At 40.2% G+C, this 16,146-nt stretch overlaps 1 protein-coding gene across 3 annotated transcripts in view; it reads right to left on the bottom strand.

Annotated features, from left to right (window-relative positions):
* Window positions 1–14,995, bottom strand: part of GABRA4 (gamma-aminobutyric acid type A receptor subunit alpha4) — a 66,937-nt gene extending 51,942 nt beyond the window's left edge. For 2 of the 3 annotated variants that reach the window (XM_027104067.1, XM_027104068.1), the window contains exons 1-2: window positions 13,992–14,020; window positions 13,389–13,507 (exon numbers count right to left, since the gene is read on the bottom strand). In XM_027104067.1, the coding sequence (XP_026959868.1) occupies window positions 13,389–13,507; window positions 13,992–14,020 (148 nt within the window). Of the gene's footprint in view, window positions 1–13,388; window positions 13,508–13,923 lie in introns of all 3 variants that reach the window. The other variant, XM_027104066.1, reaches the window with a different exon arrangement.
* Between the last annotated feature and the right edge of the window lie 1,151 nt (window positions 14,996–16,146).

The following is a 16,146-nucleotide window of genomic DNA, read 5'->3' as shown; positions in this document are numbered from 1 at the left end:
GGAGCACAGGCTCCGGACGCGCAGGCTCAGCGGCCATGGCTCACGGGCCCAGCCGCTCCGCGGCATGTGGGATCTTCCCGGACCGGGGCAGGAAACTGTGTCCCCTGCATCGGCAGGCGGACTCTCAAGCACTGCACCACCAGGGAAGCCCTGATTTCTTAAATGATGGTTTACAACACTGTATGTCCAGGGGCTACCTATTCCATACTGGAAAGACTAACATCTGCTATCAAGATGGACTATTTCCCTTGAATAATGGTTGGGCAATCGGACTTAACGCCAAAAAAGACAAAGAACAATTGGGATAGCTTAATGCCCTAGGTCTAAAATTACCCTCATAAAACAAATGAGAATATCTCTCCCTCTATATGGTGAAGATTGAACCACAGAAAGAAAAATAGTTTGAAGGAGAAAGAAAATTCGTTTTTTGAATAAGTATCCTACGAAAAATATATCCTTTGGAAGTATAGTGAGAGAAAAAGTAGAGATCAGGCTGATCTGCCATGAGTTTTCATTTTTAAAAAATAAACACCTTTGGAAAACAGAGAGAATAAGTGTGAGAAGTTAAGTGAATTTTTATTTGAATGAGAAATTGAAAACAACAACAAAAATATGATAGTAAAGCCAAAGTGTTTCAGGAATAGCTAGGTAATCCAGGAAGCAAGTAATGTGTGTTGAACCCTAGTAGATGGAGATTTCATTCAAAAAGATTCAAAAGTGGGAAAAATCACTCTGCTTGTTTCTTAAGGACAACTGCTAAAGTGTTAAAAACACTACTTCAGTGCAAGTCAGGACAAGGAGAGATAAGTTACTCAGAACAAATAAGGTTGAGTAGGTCCTGACAACAGGACTGTTTGATGAGAATCTTGAGAAATCCAGTTACTTTGAAGATCAATTTAGAATACTGGTTCTTCAACTTTAACTGGATCAGAATCACCTGGTAGGTTTGTTAAAGTACAGATTGCTGGACTCCACCCCAGACTTGCTGTTAGATTAGGTCTAAGGTGGGGCCTGACAATTCGCATTTCTAACAAGTTCCTAGGTGATGCTGTTCACTTCAGTTCACAGAAAGCACTTATCTGTTTTCTAGAACAGTATTTATTTACCAAACCATGTCCTGTAAAATATTAATACCATAGGTGTTCTATTGAAGTGGGGGAAGGGTAGGAGAGGGAGGATTTAGGCCAATCATATTTTTCCTTATACATTTATTTTAAGGTGTGTGGGTTTATGCTAATTCTTAAGGTTATAATGATTCCATGATAATAATGAATCTTTTCAAATTCTTACATAACATACTACTTTTTCAATGATTCTTGAAAACTGCTTGGTATTTGTGACATTATTTAGTATTTGCTTTATAAGATCACAAAGGTCTTTGAGATTGAATGAGATCCTAAAAACGTATAATTGGTAGAGAAATTTCATTCGGACACCCATTCAGTCAACATTCATTGAGTGACCACCTGCTGTATGCCAGGTTCCATGCTAGACCCTGGTGATACAATGGTAAACCAGGCTCTCAAGTTCCCTGCCTCAGGGAGTTAACATGCTACTGGGGGAGTGAAAGTATAAATAATAAAGAAATGAAGTAAATGGAAGAATGCTGTCATTCATAAGAGAAACAAAAGAGGCCAGTAACAGAGTGAGAGTCTGGGAAAGCCACTCTAGATTATTTAGCCGATCTTCCAAGCAGTGACTTTTAAACTGAGATCTGGATGATGATCGCGAGACTTTGGAAGAGCTGAGAGAACGCATTTCAGGTGAGGAGAACTTCAAGGCGAAAGGCTCGGACCTACTTCTCTGGCCATATTCTGAAAGTGGTATGTTTTAAGCAACATATTTATCATATATGTTATTGTCACTGTTTTAAACTTGTATAAATCTTCATGAGAGAGGTTGTTAAGGGCTGAATTATGTTCCTCCTAAACTCGTATGTTGAAGTAGCACCTAGTACATCAGAATGAGATCATATTTTGAGATACGGTCCTTACAAGGGGAATAAACTTAAAATGAGGTCACTAGGATGGGCCCTAATGTAATAAGACTGGTGCCCTTATATGAAGAGGAGATTAGGACACAGAAACATACAGAAGAAAAACCATGTGAAGACACAGAGGGAAGATGGCCATCTACAAGCCGAGAAGAGAGAGCTTAGAAGAAACCAACCCTGCTGACATCTTGATCTTGGACTTCTAGCCTCCGGAACTGTGAAAAAATAAACTTGCTGTTATTTAAGCCACCCAGTCTGTGGTGCTTTGTTACGGCAGCTGAAGCAAATGAACCCAGAGGTTAATCATCTGTCCTGTGTTCTTTCCCCAAGTGTTCTCCCTCTGATATGCAGTCCAGCTCTGCCTCTGTTTATAGGCTGTGGTAAGAAGTTTGAATTGTATCCCGTCATCATTGGGAGACCATCAAAGGTGTGATATAAGGAAAATATATGATCTAAATATATGATCTGAATCACTCTGGCAGCTGTATGGACAGCGAATTATAGGGAGGCAAGAGTAGAAGAAGGCTTTTCTAAGAGGCTGCTGTACCAGGCCAGGTGAGAGATGACGGTGTCCTGGACTAAGGATGTGGCAGTCGGGATGGAGAGTGGACAGATCAAGGGGCATGTATGTGTGGCCCTGCTCTCAAGAAATGGGGTTCTTCCCAAAGAACAATAAGCAGAGATACTATTACTATCTATTTAAGGCCTACTATGTGCCAAGCAGGATACTAGGCTCTTCCTATATGCTATTTCATTCAATCCTCACAACACCCTCCAGGGATGATATTTCATGAGAATTTTATGGACATGGAAACTGAGCTCACAGAGGTTAAATATTATATTCCAGAGCCAGAATTATAAGCCCCTGGATTGATCTACAAAGTATGTTCTAGATTTAACGATGCTAATTATATCATTAAATAATAAATCAACCATTAATTACTTACATATAATTTTCTATCTAGTACATACCATGCCATACCTACCTCTCCCATTTTGTTTCATGAGTAGTTTCTGAACTACGTTACTACTGCAGCTCTTCCTATGCATTGCTCTTATTATTATGGCCTGCTTGAGTCTTTCTCTCCTTAACAGCAAAGACCAATCTTAATCCTCTTGGAAATCCCAAACGAGTATAGCGCTTTACACATACTAGGTAGTGAACACTATGTATTTGATTGTGTTCCTAATATCATTCCAGCAGTGATTTTAAAATCTCCCCAAAGGAAAAAGTACTGGAATTCATTTGTTACATCAGTTAAGCTAAAAATATTTCCTGATTAAAGTAGAATTCGTGTTTTATTTATATTTATATCCTTTCCCTGAACAAATCCCAGGCCTTACATGTAATAGGTTTCCAATAAATCAGTTTTCAATGAATCACGGTCGCTATGCAATTAAGAATAATTCTTAGAGACGCTTCCTCTAACACTGCTGTTTAGGATGTTCAAATCAACCCTCCTAAGAGCATAATTACATAGAAACCAGATAATTTTCAGCTTGGAAGGACTTCTCATAATTTTCTATGCATTTGTGTAACATAAAAGACATCTTTTATTTTAAAGCCTTACTACTTTGCTAATAGGGAAATAGTTTTTAATCCCCCAAATATAGTGGACAGTTCCTAAGGCAAAGTGATCTTCAACAGTCTTTGAAAGAAGGAGCCAACCACCAGGATCAAATTCAGAGGAATACTCCCATCTTATTAATGAATCTAATAACTTTATTATTTGCTTGAAAAGTGGGAAGGCAATTAACATTTCAGAAAATTTCCCACTGTTTACTTCAGCTGTAGAGACCTGGACAAAAATATCACTTTTTAATTTCTTCTCCAGTAATAGGATCCAATTTGCTATCACACCCAGGAAAGAGACTTAAAACAGTTCTGCAGATGCTGAAACGACTCATTCCCTGCTCTCCACATTGCCTCCCCAGCCACGCGCTTGAGGAAAGATTTCTGGGTTTTCAGCCACCTAAATCCATGCATCCAGCTACGTCTTACAAAACACTATTAATGTGTCTTCCCAAATCAAGAGACTTAAAGTACTTAAAAGGTACAACAACAGCAAGGAATCTTAGTGAAATATTTAAATAAGGCTCTAATGCTCTTTGTCACTTACAAAATATAGAAAAACTAGCGTTCCTGCATATTAAACAAGGAACAGATGTCTATTGATATTGTTGAGAAAGCAAATAACTACAGAGCTTTATTTAGATGACCTTAAAGATTAGTGCTTCCTTTATGGTATGATCCTATCAATCCAGCTCTACTTTTTAAATATTAAAGGCATCAAATAAATGAATAAATAAAGTACTAAAAACAACAATAAAATGTGAGCCAAAGATGAAAATGCAATTCACAGAAGGAAGATTCTTGTAGGCAACAAAGATTTGAAAAGATGTTCAACCACATTAGAAATCAGAAAAATACAAATCATTTCACATTAAAATACCATTTCAAGTATATATATATATACATATATATTTATATATACATATATATGTGTGTGTATATATACATATATATTATATATACACACACATATATATATATGTATGTATACACATATATATATTCTTTTCCAAAGTGTTCAAGGGTTTGTGGATCCTGAATCTCATATTCACTGTAAATGGGAGTTTGAATTTGTAAAACTACCACAGAAAACAGTTTGGCATTATCTCATCAAGTTGAACTCCCACTTACACTAAGATCCAGAAAAATCCATTCTTGGATATATATGCAAAAGAAACTCTTGCACATTTACAGCAGGAAATTTGGGCCAGAATATTCACAGCAACACAATCCTGGAAACAAGCAAAATGCCTATTGCCAACAGAGCAGATGAATCAGCTGGTTCCTGTGCAACGAGTGTATCACACAGCAGTCAAAATGAATGATCTATAGCAATACACAACAATAAGAATGCGTCTTAGGAATACACAATTAAGTGAGAAAAGCATCCAAAGATTGTAAATAGCATGTTCAAAACAATTAAATTTTTAAAATTTCAATTTATTAAAGAGTAAAGTTGAGCTAAAATGATATTCAAATAAAGCTATGCAATAATTTATTTTTTTTTTAAGTTTTTTTTTTGATGTGGACCATTTTTAAAGTCTTCATTGAATTTGTGACAATATTGCTTCTGTTTTCTGTTTTGGTTTTTTGGCCATGAGGCATGTGGGATCTTAGCTCCCCAACCAGGGATCGAACCCGCACCCCCTGCATTGGACGACGAAGTCTTAACCACTGGACCTCCAGGGAAGTCCCATGCTATGCAATAATTTAAGAAGGACTCAGAATGGTGGTTACTTTGAGTGGGGAAGACAGGCAAATAGGATGAGGGAGACCGTATAGCAGAGTAAGTTGTCAAGGTTTAATTATTTAAGTGGGTTCTATTTTATTAGAGTAAATAAATGAATAGATGCATAGATAAAAAGAAGGTCCACAGATATGGGAACCAATCACGGGAGTGTGTCATGAACCATGGATTATTAATTCAGAATCCAGTTCTGTGCAGCAGAAGCTTTTTTAAAATAAATACATAAAAATGGCCTAGACAATAAAGCAGCCATTTGTTTAATGATATACGAAATGCAAGTTGATGTATTTTTTTCATCTAAAAGAAAGCTAACATCCCAGTGAAATATCATCTAAATGTTCACTAAGTTATGGATAACCTATATCTAGATTTTTAGTGCTTATTTTAGGAAACAACAAATGCATTTTGCATATTCTTGCCCTAAAGAACCTGTAAATACATATTAGCACCAGTACATCTTTTTTTCTTAAACTAAGAGCATAAGAAAGTAAATTTGTGTTCTGGATTCTACAGTCTCTTCTTGTCACACAGGCATCTTTCTTTCAGTTATCCCCTCCCTCCACTCTAATATTATTCTCTACTTGCCTATTTCCAGTGGTACACAAACAGCTGTAAAAAAGGCAACCTTCCCTCTTTCTCTTCTCTTTCGTATTTCAACTTCTGGGGGAGAAAAATACCTATGCCTAGTGCCTGGAATTCTCCCCTTTCTATTCACTCCATCATCTATTATAATCTAGCTTTCATGCTCAGGATCCACTAAAATTCCTTTTGTCAATATCACCAGTTTTTCCCTATCTACAGCACTTTTCCCACAAACTTTAAAAAAAATCTTATTTCTCTCATTTTTAAAAAAGCTCTCTTGATGCTACTTTCTCCTTCCATTTACCAGCCCATTTCTCTCCTCCACTGTATGAATGTCTAGAAAGAAACTCCTCCCATTCTTTCTGGAACCCACACAATCAGACTTTCACCTTCATCATGCCACCAAAGCTACCCTTGTCAAACTCACTGAAAATGTAGATATTGCTAAATCTGGTGGTCCATTTTATGTTCTTATCTTTCTTTGTCTGCCAGGAGCATTAGACATAATCGACCAGTCCTGCTCCACACTGAAATACTGTTTTCTTTCTTTATTTAACATCTGGTATGTACATTCTCTTTGAGGTTTTCCTCCTACCTCAAAGGTCACTACTTTTCAGTCTTCCTGGGACAGAGATTCCTCCACCTCTTTCCCCACCTCTTAACACTGGGGACTTCGGAGCTCAGTATTTGTATCTTTTCCCTATCACCATTAATTCCTTGGTGATCTCTTTAGTTTTATGGCTTTAAATACCATACATTATTGACATACCCAGTATCCCTGAATTCCAAGCCTATCTTCACTTTACATCTAATGAGCAGCTCAAACGTAACATATTCACATACAAATTGTTCAGCCACATCCCTAAGCTGCTTCTGCCACAGTCTTGGCAGCTCCATCTTTCTAGATGTTCAAGTCCCAAACTCTGGAGTGACACCTGACACCTCCCTTTTTCTCACATCCCATATTCTAGCTGTCACCAGTAGACTAGAACTTTGAAAAATAGCCAGAAGCCAACCATTTCTTACAATTTTACAAACTTCTCTGCCACCAACTTGGTCAAAATGTCCATCATCTTTTGCCTGGTTGATCCTAAAATCCTTTCTGCAGTTGTCCTTGACCCTGACTCACTGTTCCCAATCCAGCAACCAAGGGTGAGCCTTTGAAAATTAACCAGTTCAGGTCTCGCCCCTAATGGAATCCCTCTATTCACTTCTGATATGATTCAGAGTAAAAGCGAAGTTCTCACCAGCCTGCAAAAGCTTTATACTACCTCATCCTTCTATCACACTGACCCCTTTTTATTCCTCAGCCGTGTTACCTTCACTGCAGTGACAATTCCATGCTTACCATGTCTGCACGTAGAGTTACTTCTAACCAGAAGACCCCACCCAAATGCAGCTTATGCTCTTACCTACTTTGAATCATAGTTCAAATATCACTTCAGGGACTTCCCTGGTTAAGAATCCGCCTGCCGATGAAGGGGACACGGGTTTGAGCCCTGGTCCAGGAAGAGCCCACATGCCACGGAGCAACTAGGCCCGTGCGCCACAACTGCTGAGCCTGCACTCTAGAGCCCACAAGCCACAACCACTAAGCCCGCGTGCCACAACTACTGAAGCCCACGCACCTAGAGCCTGTGCTCCACAACAAGAGAAGCCACTGCAATGAGAAGCCCACGCACCACAACAGAGTAGCCCCTGCTCGCTGCAACTAGAGAAACCCTGCACGCCCCAACGAAAACCCAAAGCAGCCAAAAATAAATAAATAAATTTTAAAAAAAAACAAATATCACTTCATTCAAGTCTCTCCCTCCTAACTACTCTAGTTAAAATTGCAACCTCCTCCCCAGCTTTGTATTACTCGATAGGAGTTATCAACATCTGACATACTCTATATTTGGCTTGTTTCTGTTCTCCTTTTCTGTCTCTTTCACTAGAGTATCAGCTCAGGAGGGCAGAAAACAGCATCTCCTTTGTCCACCAGTGTATCCCCAGTGCCATCCTAGAACAGTGCCTGGCGTATATTATATGATCAATGAATTTTTGATGAAAGTGAATAAAACAAAATATCTCCGTGTGGCCAGTTCTTATCTTACTTAATATCTTAGAAGAACTTGAGAGGTGTCTCATACCTCCTTCCTAAGATATTCCATTCTCTTGACTGTAACTCATACTCTCCTAGTGCCCACATATGTCACAGCCTACTCCTTTACATTCTCCTTTGACAACTCTATGTTTTCTGCCCTTATTTCAGTTGTCAATGTTCCTTGAGGCTTGGCTGTGGGCTCTTTTCTCTGCTCTTTCTATACTCTTCTCTAGACATCTGTTCTCACAGCATTACATACTGATGATCCCAGACAAAACTCTCCTCTGATATCCAGACAAGTACAATCACTAGGATGCCACACATGTATCCTAAGATTAACATATCCAGGGATGTCTTGATTTCACCCTCCCTCCCATTACTGTTCCTCCTCCAATCCTCTCCAATTCAAATAACACTATTCTCTGTCCATTTTCTTAAAAAAATCCACGAGTCATTTTTGATTTCTCCCTTTCCTTTACCACCTATATGGAATCTATCACCAATTCTTTGCTGAATTATACCTTCAAAATATATCTCACTTTTATCCGTTTATATTCATCTTTGCTACATCTACCGTCTTATTCCAAGCTACCATTAACTTAATGGAAAGAACCAAGGAAAAAAGTTTTTTCATTGGTCTCCTTGCTTCTAATATTATTCCAACTTTTATATCTAAGCTTTTCTTTTTCTTATGTGGCAGCCAGAGGGATCATGTTACAATCTAAGTCATACCATGTCATTCCCTCCACCTAAAAATCTCCAGTGATGTCCAGGTTCATAAAAGGAAACTCCTTTACCAAAGGTTTTGTATGATCTGGCCTCTGCTAACAACTCCAAGTTAGTCCCGTGAGATTCTTCCTCTTGCGTTTCGATTCCATGCACACTGGACACCCTTCACTGTCTAAATCTCACTAATTTATTATCTACCTTAGGATCTCGGCACTTGCTTTTTTTTTGCTGCCTGAGAACAACTTTTGCTTACTCTTTCCATGTCTGTCACCTTTAGGTCTTAGCTTAAAAGACTTCCTTGTCCACTGTATCTGAAATAGATCTCTCACCCGATTTATTCTAGCATACTATTGGATTGTTCCATAGCATTGTCTTTATTTACTTTATTATTTGTGTCCTTGTTATTTCTATCTCTCTACACTGCTTAGCCTGTATCTGATTCAGAATTATATCTTCACAACTTAACATTGTTCATGGCACATAACAGTCTCTCACTATCTATTAGTTCAACGAATGAATGAATGAATGAATGAATGTGACAAGTCAGAAGAGAATGAAGCTTTATTTTTCTGTTGCCCTGGGCATTTCAAGTGTTCATTTCATCTATATACTTTAAAAAATATATTCTCTGTCAATGTTCAATTAATAAAGCTAGCACATGGCACATCAACTTAATTTTTAGGTTGAGATATAGATCATTTGAAAACACTGCAACTAAGTTTTTATTTCTGTGGGAAAATTCTTCCAAATTTACCTAAGTGTATACACTCCCCCAGTGTTTGCTTTTCCATTTTAAAATGTTATTAGAGCTTTAAAATAAAAGTTCTCATTTCACTCCTCTGGGGGAAATGTAGTTTTGCTTATTTTAATGACCTACTTAGTAACAAGAAGGTCTGTTAATGAAAATTTGACTCTTTTTCAACAGAAGGGTGCAAAAAACTCTTACAAGTGGTTGTAGCAGAAGACCAGCTGCCTAAGGGTTTAAAGAGTGAGAAGTGAGTTCTGGCCTTGTCAATTGCTTGTCAATTACTTGTCAATTACAGGGTTATTGGGTAATTCATTGCAACTTTTCTCAGCCTCCTCTCTGACAGAAGGATGATGCCTGCCCTGCTTATCTTTTTGCCTTGTTGTGATAATCTTGTTAGACACTGTATGTGAAAATGTTTTCAAAATTGTAGAAAACCCTACTCATCTGAGGTCCTACTGTGTTGGAGAACAACCTTGCAAAACTGACCCTAGTGCTCCATTGCCATTTCAGAGAGATTGTAGAAGATGATCTAAGGCAATGATCTCTGTTTATATGTATCTGGAAGCATTTATTATTCCAGATCATTTGCCTCAAAAGACTGACATGCACAAAAGGTTGTATAATCCTTCAATAAATGGAAGTGGGTAAGGGCTGGCTTCCTAAGCTATTTCCTGGTGGTTAGTACCTTAGCTATGCATTTTTAAGACGGTGTGTAACAGTGTTGAAAGTGGATACGAGGCAAGGGGATGATTTTCTAGCTCCTTTGTGGAATGGTTTACTGTGTGCTGCTTCTAAGCAGGTGCAAGCTACTTCTGGATGGTAGCAGACTGATTTGTCAACCGTTGGAAGAACTCTACCCCTTCAGATGTCCCAATCTAGTTTCTCTCACTCTGCCTCCTTCCTTCCCTTCTCACCTTTCCCCTTTCCTTCTCTAATGGAGAATGTGGGAGACAAGGGAAAGGAGATCTTGGAGGGATGAAAAGCAAGAACCATTTCAGTTCCTTTTACTTCCCCATTGCAATCTGTGCTGCTGAGTTAAAAATACATAATTTCATTTCCAAATCTATTTCAACCCTTGCCTGGCCTACTGAGCAATCACAAACCTTCCAATTTCAATTCAGATCTTTGCTTTTAGCTTTATTTTATATGGAACACTGCTAAGTTGTATAAACAGATATAAAGTAAATGCTTTACAGAGAGCAGAAGTAGGATTAAAGGAACCAGGGAATAAATCTGTATTTATAGCACACTGGTCAAAATCTGAATTGTTTTCATTTCATTTATAAAATGCCAAACTTTCCACAAAGTATAAAATGTCAAAGAAGGGATCATACCTGTGGCATCCAAGAGCCTCTGCTAGCAATGATTTTTCTTATTATTTTCAGTGGTGCTCATTTATAACATCTTGTAAACAGATTACACATTTTCTGCAGGTGAGAATTACTATTCCTCTGTCACATTTGGCATACTACGTATTTACAGAGAATGACCCACTTCTAAAAAATGAATTACATTTACCACAAATATTTATGAGCAACAACCCCCAAAATTGTGCTACATGGTAAGCTATTAATAATTAATCAACTGCTAACACTTAAAGTAACGTGAATTCAACCCCTTCCCATAAAGCTATAAAAGGATCTCCGTGGGCAATGAAGATCACTTGGCAGAGACAAATAAGATGACTAATATTGCCCTTGAAACATTTTAGCAGTACTGCAGCTAACCAAAATCCAGCAATGTCTTATATAGGTTGATTTCATTCATTTTATTGTCTATATATTATCATGGGAGAGGGTAGTTGGTAAAAAAGATGCAACTCCAATGGATCCCTTCTTCTTTTTGAATTATAACTTGCATTATAACCAACGGCATAGATATGATTTTAATTTTCAACATTAAATAATAAAGCCATATGATTTCAATAACTTTTCACTTTAATTTAGGTTCAGGGACATCAATCCACTAATGAATATTTAAACTACATGTGATTGCATACTTCCATCATTTTTTTCTTTACTTGAAATGTCAAGCTTAAAAACTTTATGGGCAGATAAATCGTCTTTTATTGATATAATATAGCCTTAAATGGCATCACATCATCTGAAACCTTCTCTACAAAATTATTTTTAATCTAAAGTGATAATTTCCTAGTCACTTATGAAAGATCGTGCATTGACAAATGATTCACTTCTGTAAGGAAGCCTCTTTTCAGATTTGCATGAAGCCAAATGCGGTGCTGAGCAGCCTACCCCTGGAGAGGCAATGTGAAAAGAACCAAGAGAATCTTTCATCCTTCTCATCCATCTTTATCACTGTCAACATGCAAAACCTGAATTAAAACCTTCAATGGCTCCCTGTAACCTTCTCAATAAAATCCAGGAAAAAAATGGCTCCTGATTCCAGAAGACCGGATTCCAGCCTATCATTAATATGCTATGTTTCCTGTATAAATCATTTTCTCGTTTGAATCTTCAGTGTTCTCCTTTGTTAAATGAGGAGAACAAGACTAGACAGACTCTAAAGACGCATCCAGCTCTAATCTATCCACTTCTCTTTTATTTCCAACAATTCTTTCTAGGCTGGGACCAAACAACTTGGAAATAATGTCTAATTCTGTCCTCTTTCCCAGGAACATGCTGCTTCCTTTTACCTTCTACACTCCCCATCTTCTTATCTCTTAAACACCCTCCATAGGAAGCTTAAATGAAATGCTTCAGTGCTTCTAATATTATGATACTCATCACAGAATATCTGATAGCATCCCAGTCTTCATGGGTTTGTCTTTTAAATACACAACCTGATCTGGGTTCACATCCTGCCCACGCCACTTATTAACTGTGAACTTGGACCGGTCGCTTATCTTTCCAAGACTCAATTTCTTCCTCTGTAAAATAGGAATAGTAATAGCTTTCTCTTGGGGCTGCTGTGAGGGTTAAACAGTAAAGTATCTATATCCTTTAAGATAGAGCCTATGTCTTATTCAACTCATTTCCCAAGAGGGTAACTAGCTCAGGTACTGGAAAGAACAGGAACTTGGTGGTCAGAAGCCATGGGCCAACACTTTGGGTGAAGACACATGTTCTCTCTCTGAACTGGACTGAGACGGTGTTTGAGGTTACGAATAATATCTTGAGATGTCTGTGAACCTGGTGCCTAGCACAATGCTTGCCACATAGATTCTCATTACATAAGCAAAGGGACTATGAATATGGAAAAGAACAACAGTGCTGTTAATGGATGTGCCTCTATTAGACCCTTTATACACATTTATTGAAGGAAGAAATAAAGCAGAAACACCCGACTCCAAAGTCTTAGGAGGGTAGTAAATGCCACCTCTGCAAATAAAGTAAACTTTCATCCCAAGGTAGAAAAGAATAGGAAAGGACTGGGTTCCCTAGGAGAGCAGGCATCTTGTGCCCCTGATTCCTGTCCTAGGCAGAACAGGGTCGAGGTTTTGGCAGAGGGACTGATTCCACGTGGGAGGACAGGGAACTTCGTATCAGCTGTGTCAAGTGCAACCTGCTCTGAGCAGTGACCAGGTTAGGGGGGCGTACATTCTCGGGGCACAGCGCACCAAGGCAGCTGAGCCTCGAGTTCCCATTTTGGACACTTCCCCTTCAACCTCGCCCACCCGGCAGTCAGGTCCCGGAAGGTAATTGGTGTTCCGGAGAGGCCAAGCTTCTGAGGGGGCAGGGAGATGGGAAAGTACGGGTGGGAGCGGGTTTCTGGTCAGAGGTCTAATCAAAAGAGGGGAGAGAGAGAGAAAAGAGACATTGGGAGAGGGAAAGGGAAAGAGGGAGGGAGGGAGAGATTGAGAGATTTTTCATTTTTGCACGCGACGCATACCTCATGATATTCTCACAGACAGACAGACAGACGCAGAGGGAGACACACAGGACACACTTGCGCGTTTGAAATCGTTCATACCCCCAAATCCAGGACGCAGCCTGTTGTCATAACCATCGAGTAAACTGTCCAGGATGCGGGTAAAATTTTCCGGGCATAATTTCTCCTCCTTTTGGTTCTGTCCTGGGGATTCGTTTAAACTGCAAACGCACACACACACACACACAAAAAAAAAAAAAACAGGGGCGGATGGGGTTATTTTAAGAATTGATCAGCGAACAGGTGGAAACAGATTTATCTTCTAGGAAAAGAGTCTCTTGCCCCAAACTAAAGGAGGCAGGGCGGAGGGATGGGGGACAGAGAGAAATGGTCAGGAAAGGCGCACCCCGCGCACACGGACCCCAATATCCACACTCTTCTTGCACCCCGCGCCCCTTCTGCTCTCGGCGTCTACGTGGTCAGAGCAAAGCCCGGCTCCGGGCCGCTGACCTTACAGCGGAGACCAGAGGGTCTAATTCGCCCTTGCGGGGGGCGGGGGGAGGCTGGCAGCCAGAGGGGACCCAGAGCTGGCTCCTTCTCCACCTTCCCCAGGCCCTCAGTACCTCGGGGAACTCACCAAGCCGCCAGGCACAGGAAGTGCAGGAGGGCGAAACTGGCCCCGAAGGACGTCGCGATCGCGGGTACCTTCTTGGCAGAAACCATCTTTGCAACATGCCATACTTTAAGCCTGTTCAGGTTTCCAGGCTCTCCAGATGCCCTGAGCAGGGTGCGAGGCGAGGGCAGAGGCTCTCCGCGGTTGTGCGCACACTCGCGCTCACACTCGCCCGCGCTCACACTCGCCTGCGCTCAGCCAGCCCCAGCCGCGGTGGGCGCGTGTGTGCACGCGGGCCGGGGAGGCGGTTCCTGCCTTGCCTCGCCCCCTCCTTTCCTTGCCGAGCTCTCCAGTGTATGGAGAGCTGTGTATCTCCTTCACACCCTTTCGTGCCCGCACCCCGAACCTGCTGGGGTTAACCCTGGGGCGCTGGCACGGAAGGACTGAGCCAAGTTCTTTCCGACCTTTAACCCCTGGGAGCAGAACCAGGGGCTTCCGCCCCTCCTCGCGCTCGCAACGCCCCACCACGGGTGTGTCCCCGCCCACAGCAAAGCTTAGCCTCCACTTCTCCCTCCCGCTGGGATGTGGATTGAAACCCTGAAGCTCCTCTCTCTTTAGGTTGTTTGAGGACCTGTTTGTACCCATTTTCAAGGCTGGAGGTGGAGAAAGGGCGACATGGCAGGGCTTGCTGGGCCTGGGGAGTGGGAGACCAGGATAGGGAGAGGGGATCAAATCTGGACGGACACAACCTCTGGGACTCTCCCCTTCAGGTGTTGGGGGGCGCCGAAGGAAAGAAGATTCTTCCTGGTAAAAGGGGTTGCAACTCACTGGGCAGACTCTCGCCAAACTGTTAGGAAGTGGACTTGAGCCTCATTCTGTAGTCAACTCCTTTGCCAAGCTGGTGCTGCAAAGATACCAAACTCCTTTATGATACCCGTAGCGGCCTGGCACGCACAGGCCCTCTGCTTTGTTGCTCCATCCTTTCTCTGGAGGGCAGAAAAGAGGTGGAGAAAAGGGACATCTGGTCAAAATCACTTTCACTTCTTGAGACAGCTGACGCTTTTTCTTTCACAACAGAGCTGACTCGACTTCCAGAATGCTTCAGGGAGGGGGAAAGGATGGCTGGGGAGAGGGAGAGAGAGAGAGATTAAAATAGAAGGGAAGCCTCACAGTTCACTAATGACTTGCAAAGGAACACTAAGCACCATAACTTTAGTGTTTTATTGAACACAGATAAGCACTTCCAATAGAACTTTCAGAAATGTTAATTATTGGTTCCAAGGGGAAAAGGTGTCTTTCACCTTAATAGTGATGCATATGGAAATGTTTATATGATGGATCAATGACCTAAGTAATTTCTGTAAAGTTAGGTCCCTGGAACCAGTCACTACCAATAATTATGTTCTGTTGTTTAGGACTTGGACGTTTTGTTCAAAGTTTGATGACTGGTGGACTGATTTGATATGGAAACAATCAAATGAAGGGAGTATGGGGGTTTTGTTTGTTTATTTTTGTTTGTTTGTTTCAATCTCCTGGTTAAAGTTTTTCTTGCAAAGAGGAAGCCTTTTCTGATTGCCAAAAGTGCATAATACCCAGAGGTATGTACTCTCATGATATTGTATATTGCTTCCTTCATGGCATTTATTATACTTCATCCTAATTTTATCTGTATCATTCTTCTCTTAAAGACTAATCTCCTTGAGGGCCTGGGCTGGGTGATTTTTGTTTATCTGAGTTTATTTCTTCTCTTATTACAGTGCATGGCACCTAGTACAAGGACAATAAATATTTATTGAATGAACAATTAAACGAATTAATGAATTGCTTGTTTCCAGATCCATCTTAATTAATTTAGATGAAATTCAAGCTCACTCTCTTGGAGGAAAAATGGAAATACTAGTGTATTCCCCAAATATGCCGTGAAAGCATTTGTCTCCTCAGATTATCCGCATAAAAGCTGCTAATACATTACAGTATTATTATATCGTACTATATTATTTCTCCAATCTTAGTGCTTTCCTATACTTTCTAAAACCTAATTCACTATTTTCTACTTTTCCTTACAATTCCACTTAAATATATATATATATATATAGAGAGAGAGAGAGAGAGAGAGAGAGAGAGAATAGAAAACAATGGCCTTAGGAAAAAAAGTTCCACATAGTTAAAGACAAATTATCTTTAAAATTCCAATTTTAAGTATGTGAAACTAAAACCTTCAAAGGGATAAAAAGAAGGTTCCTCCTT

This window comes from Aethalodelphis obliquidens, unplaced genomic scaffold, assembly GCF_003676395.1.
Source record: "Aethalodelphis obliquidens isolate GAN/ISIS:26980383/991018 unplaced genomic scaffold, ASM367639v1 scaffold6, whole genome shotgun sequence".
NCBI classification, from domain to species: Eukaryota; Metazoa; Chordata; class Mammalia; order Artiodactyla; family Delphinidae; genus Aethalodelphis; species Aethalodelphis obliquidens.
Note: the sequence above shows the minus strand (reverse complement) of the source record. Positions and strands in the feature narration are given on the sequence as shown.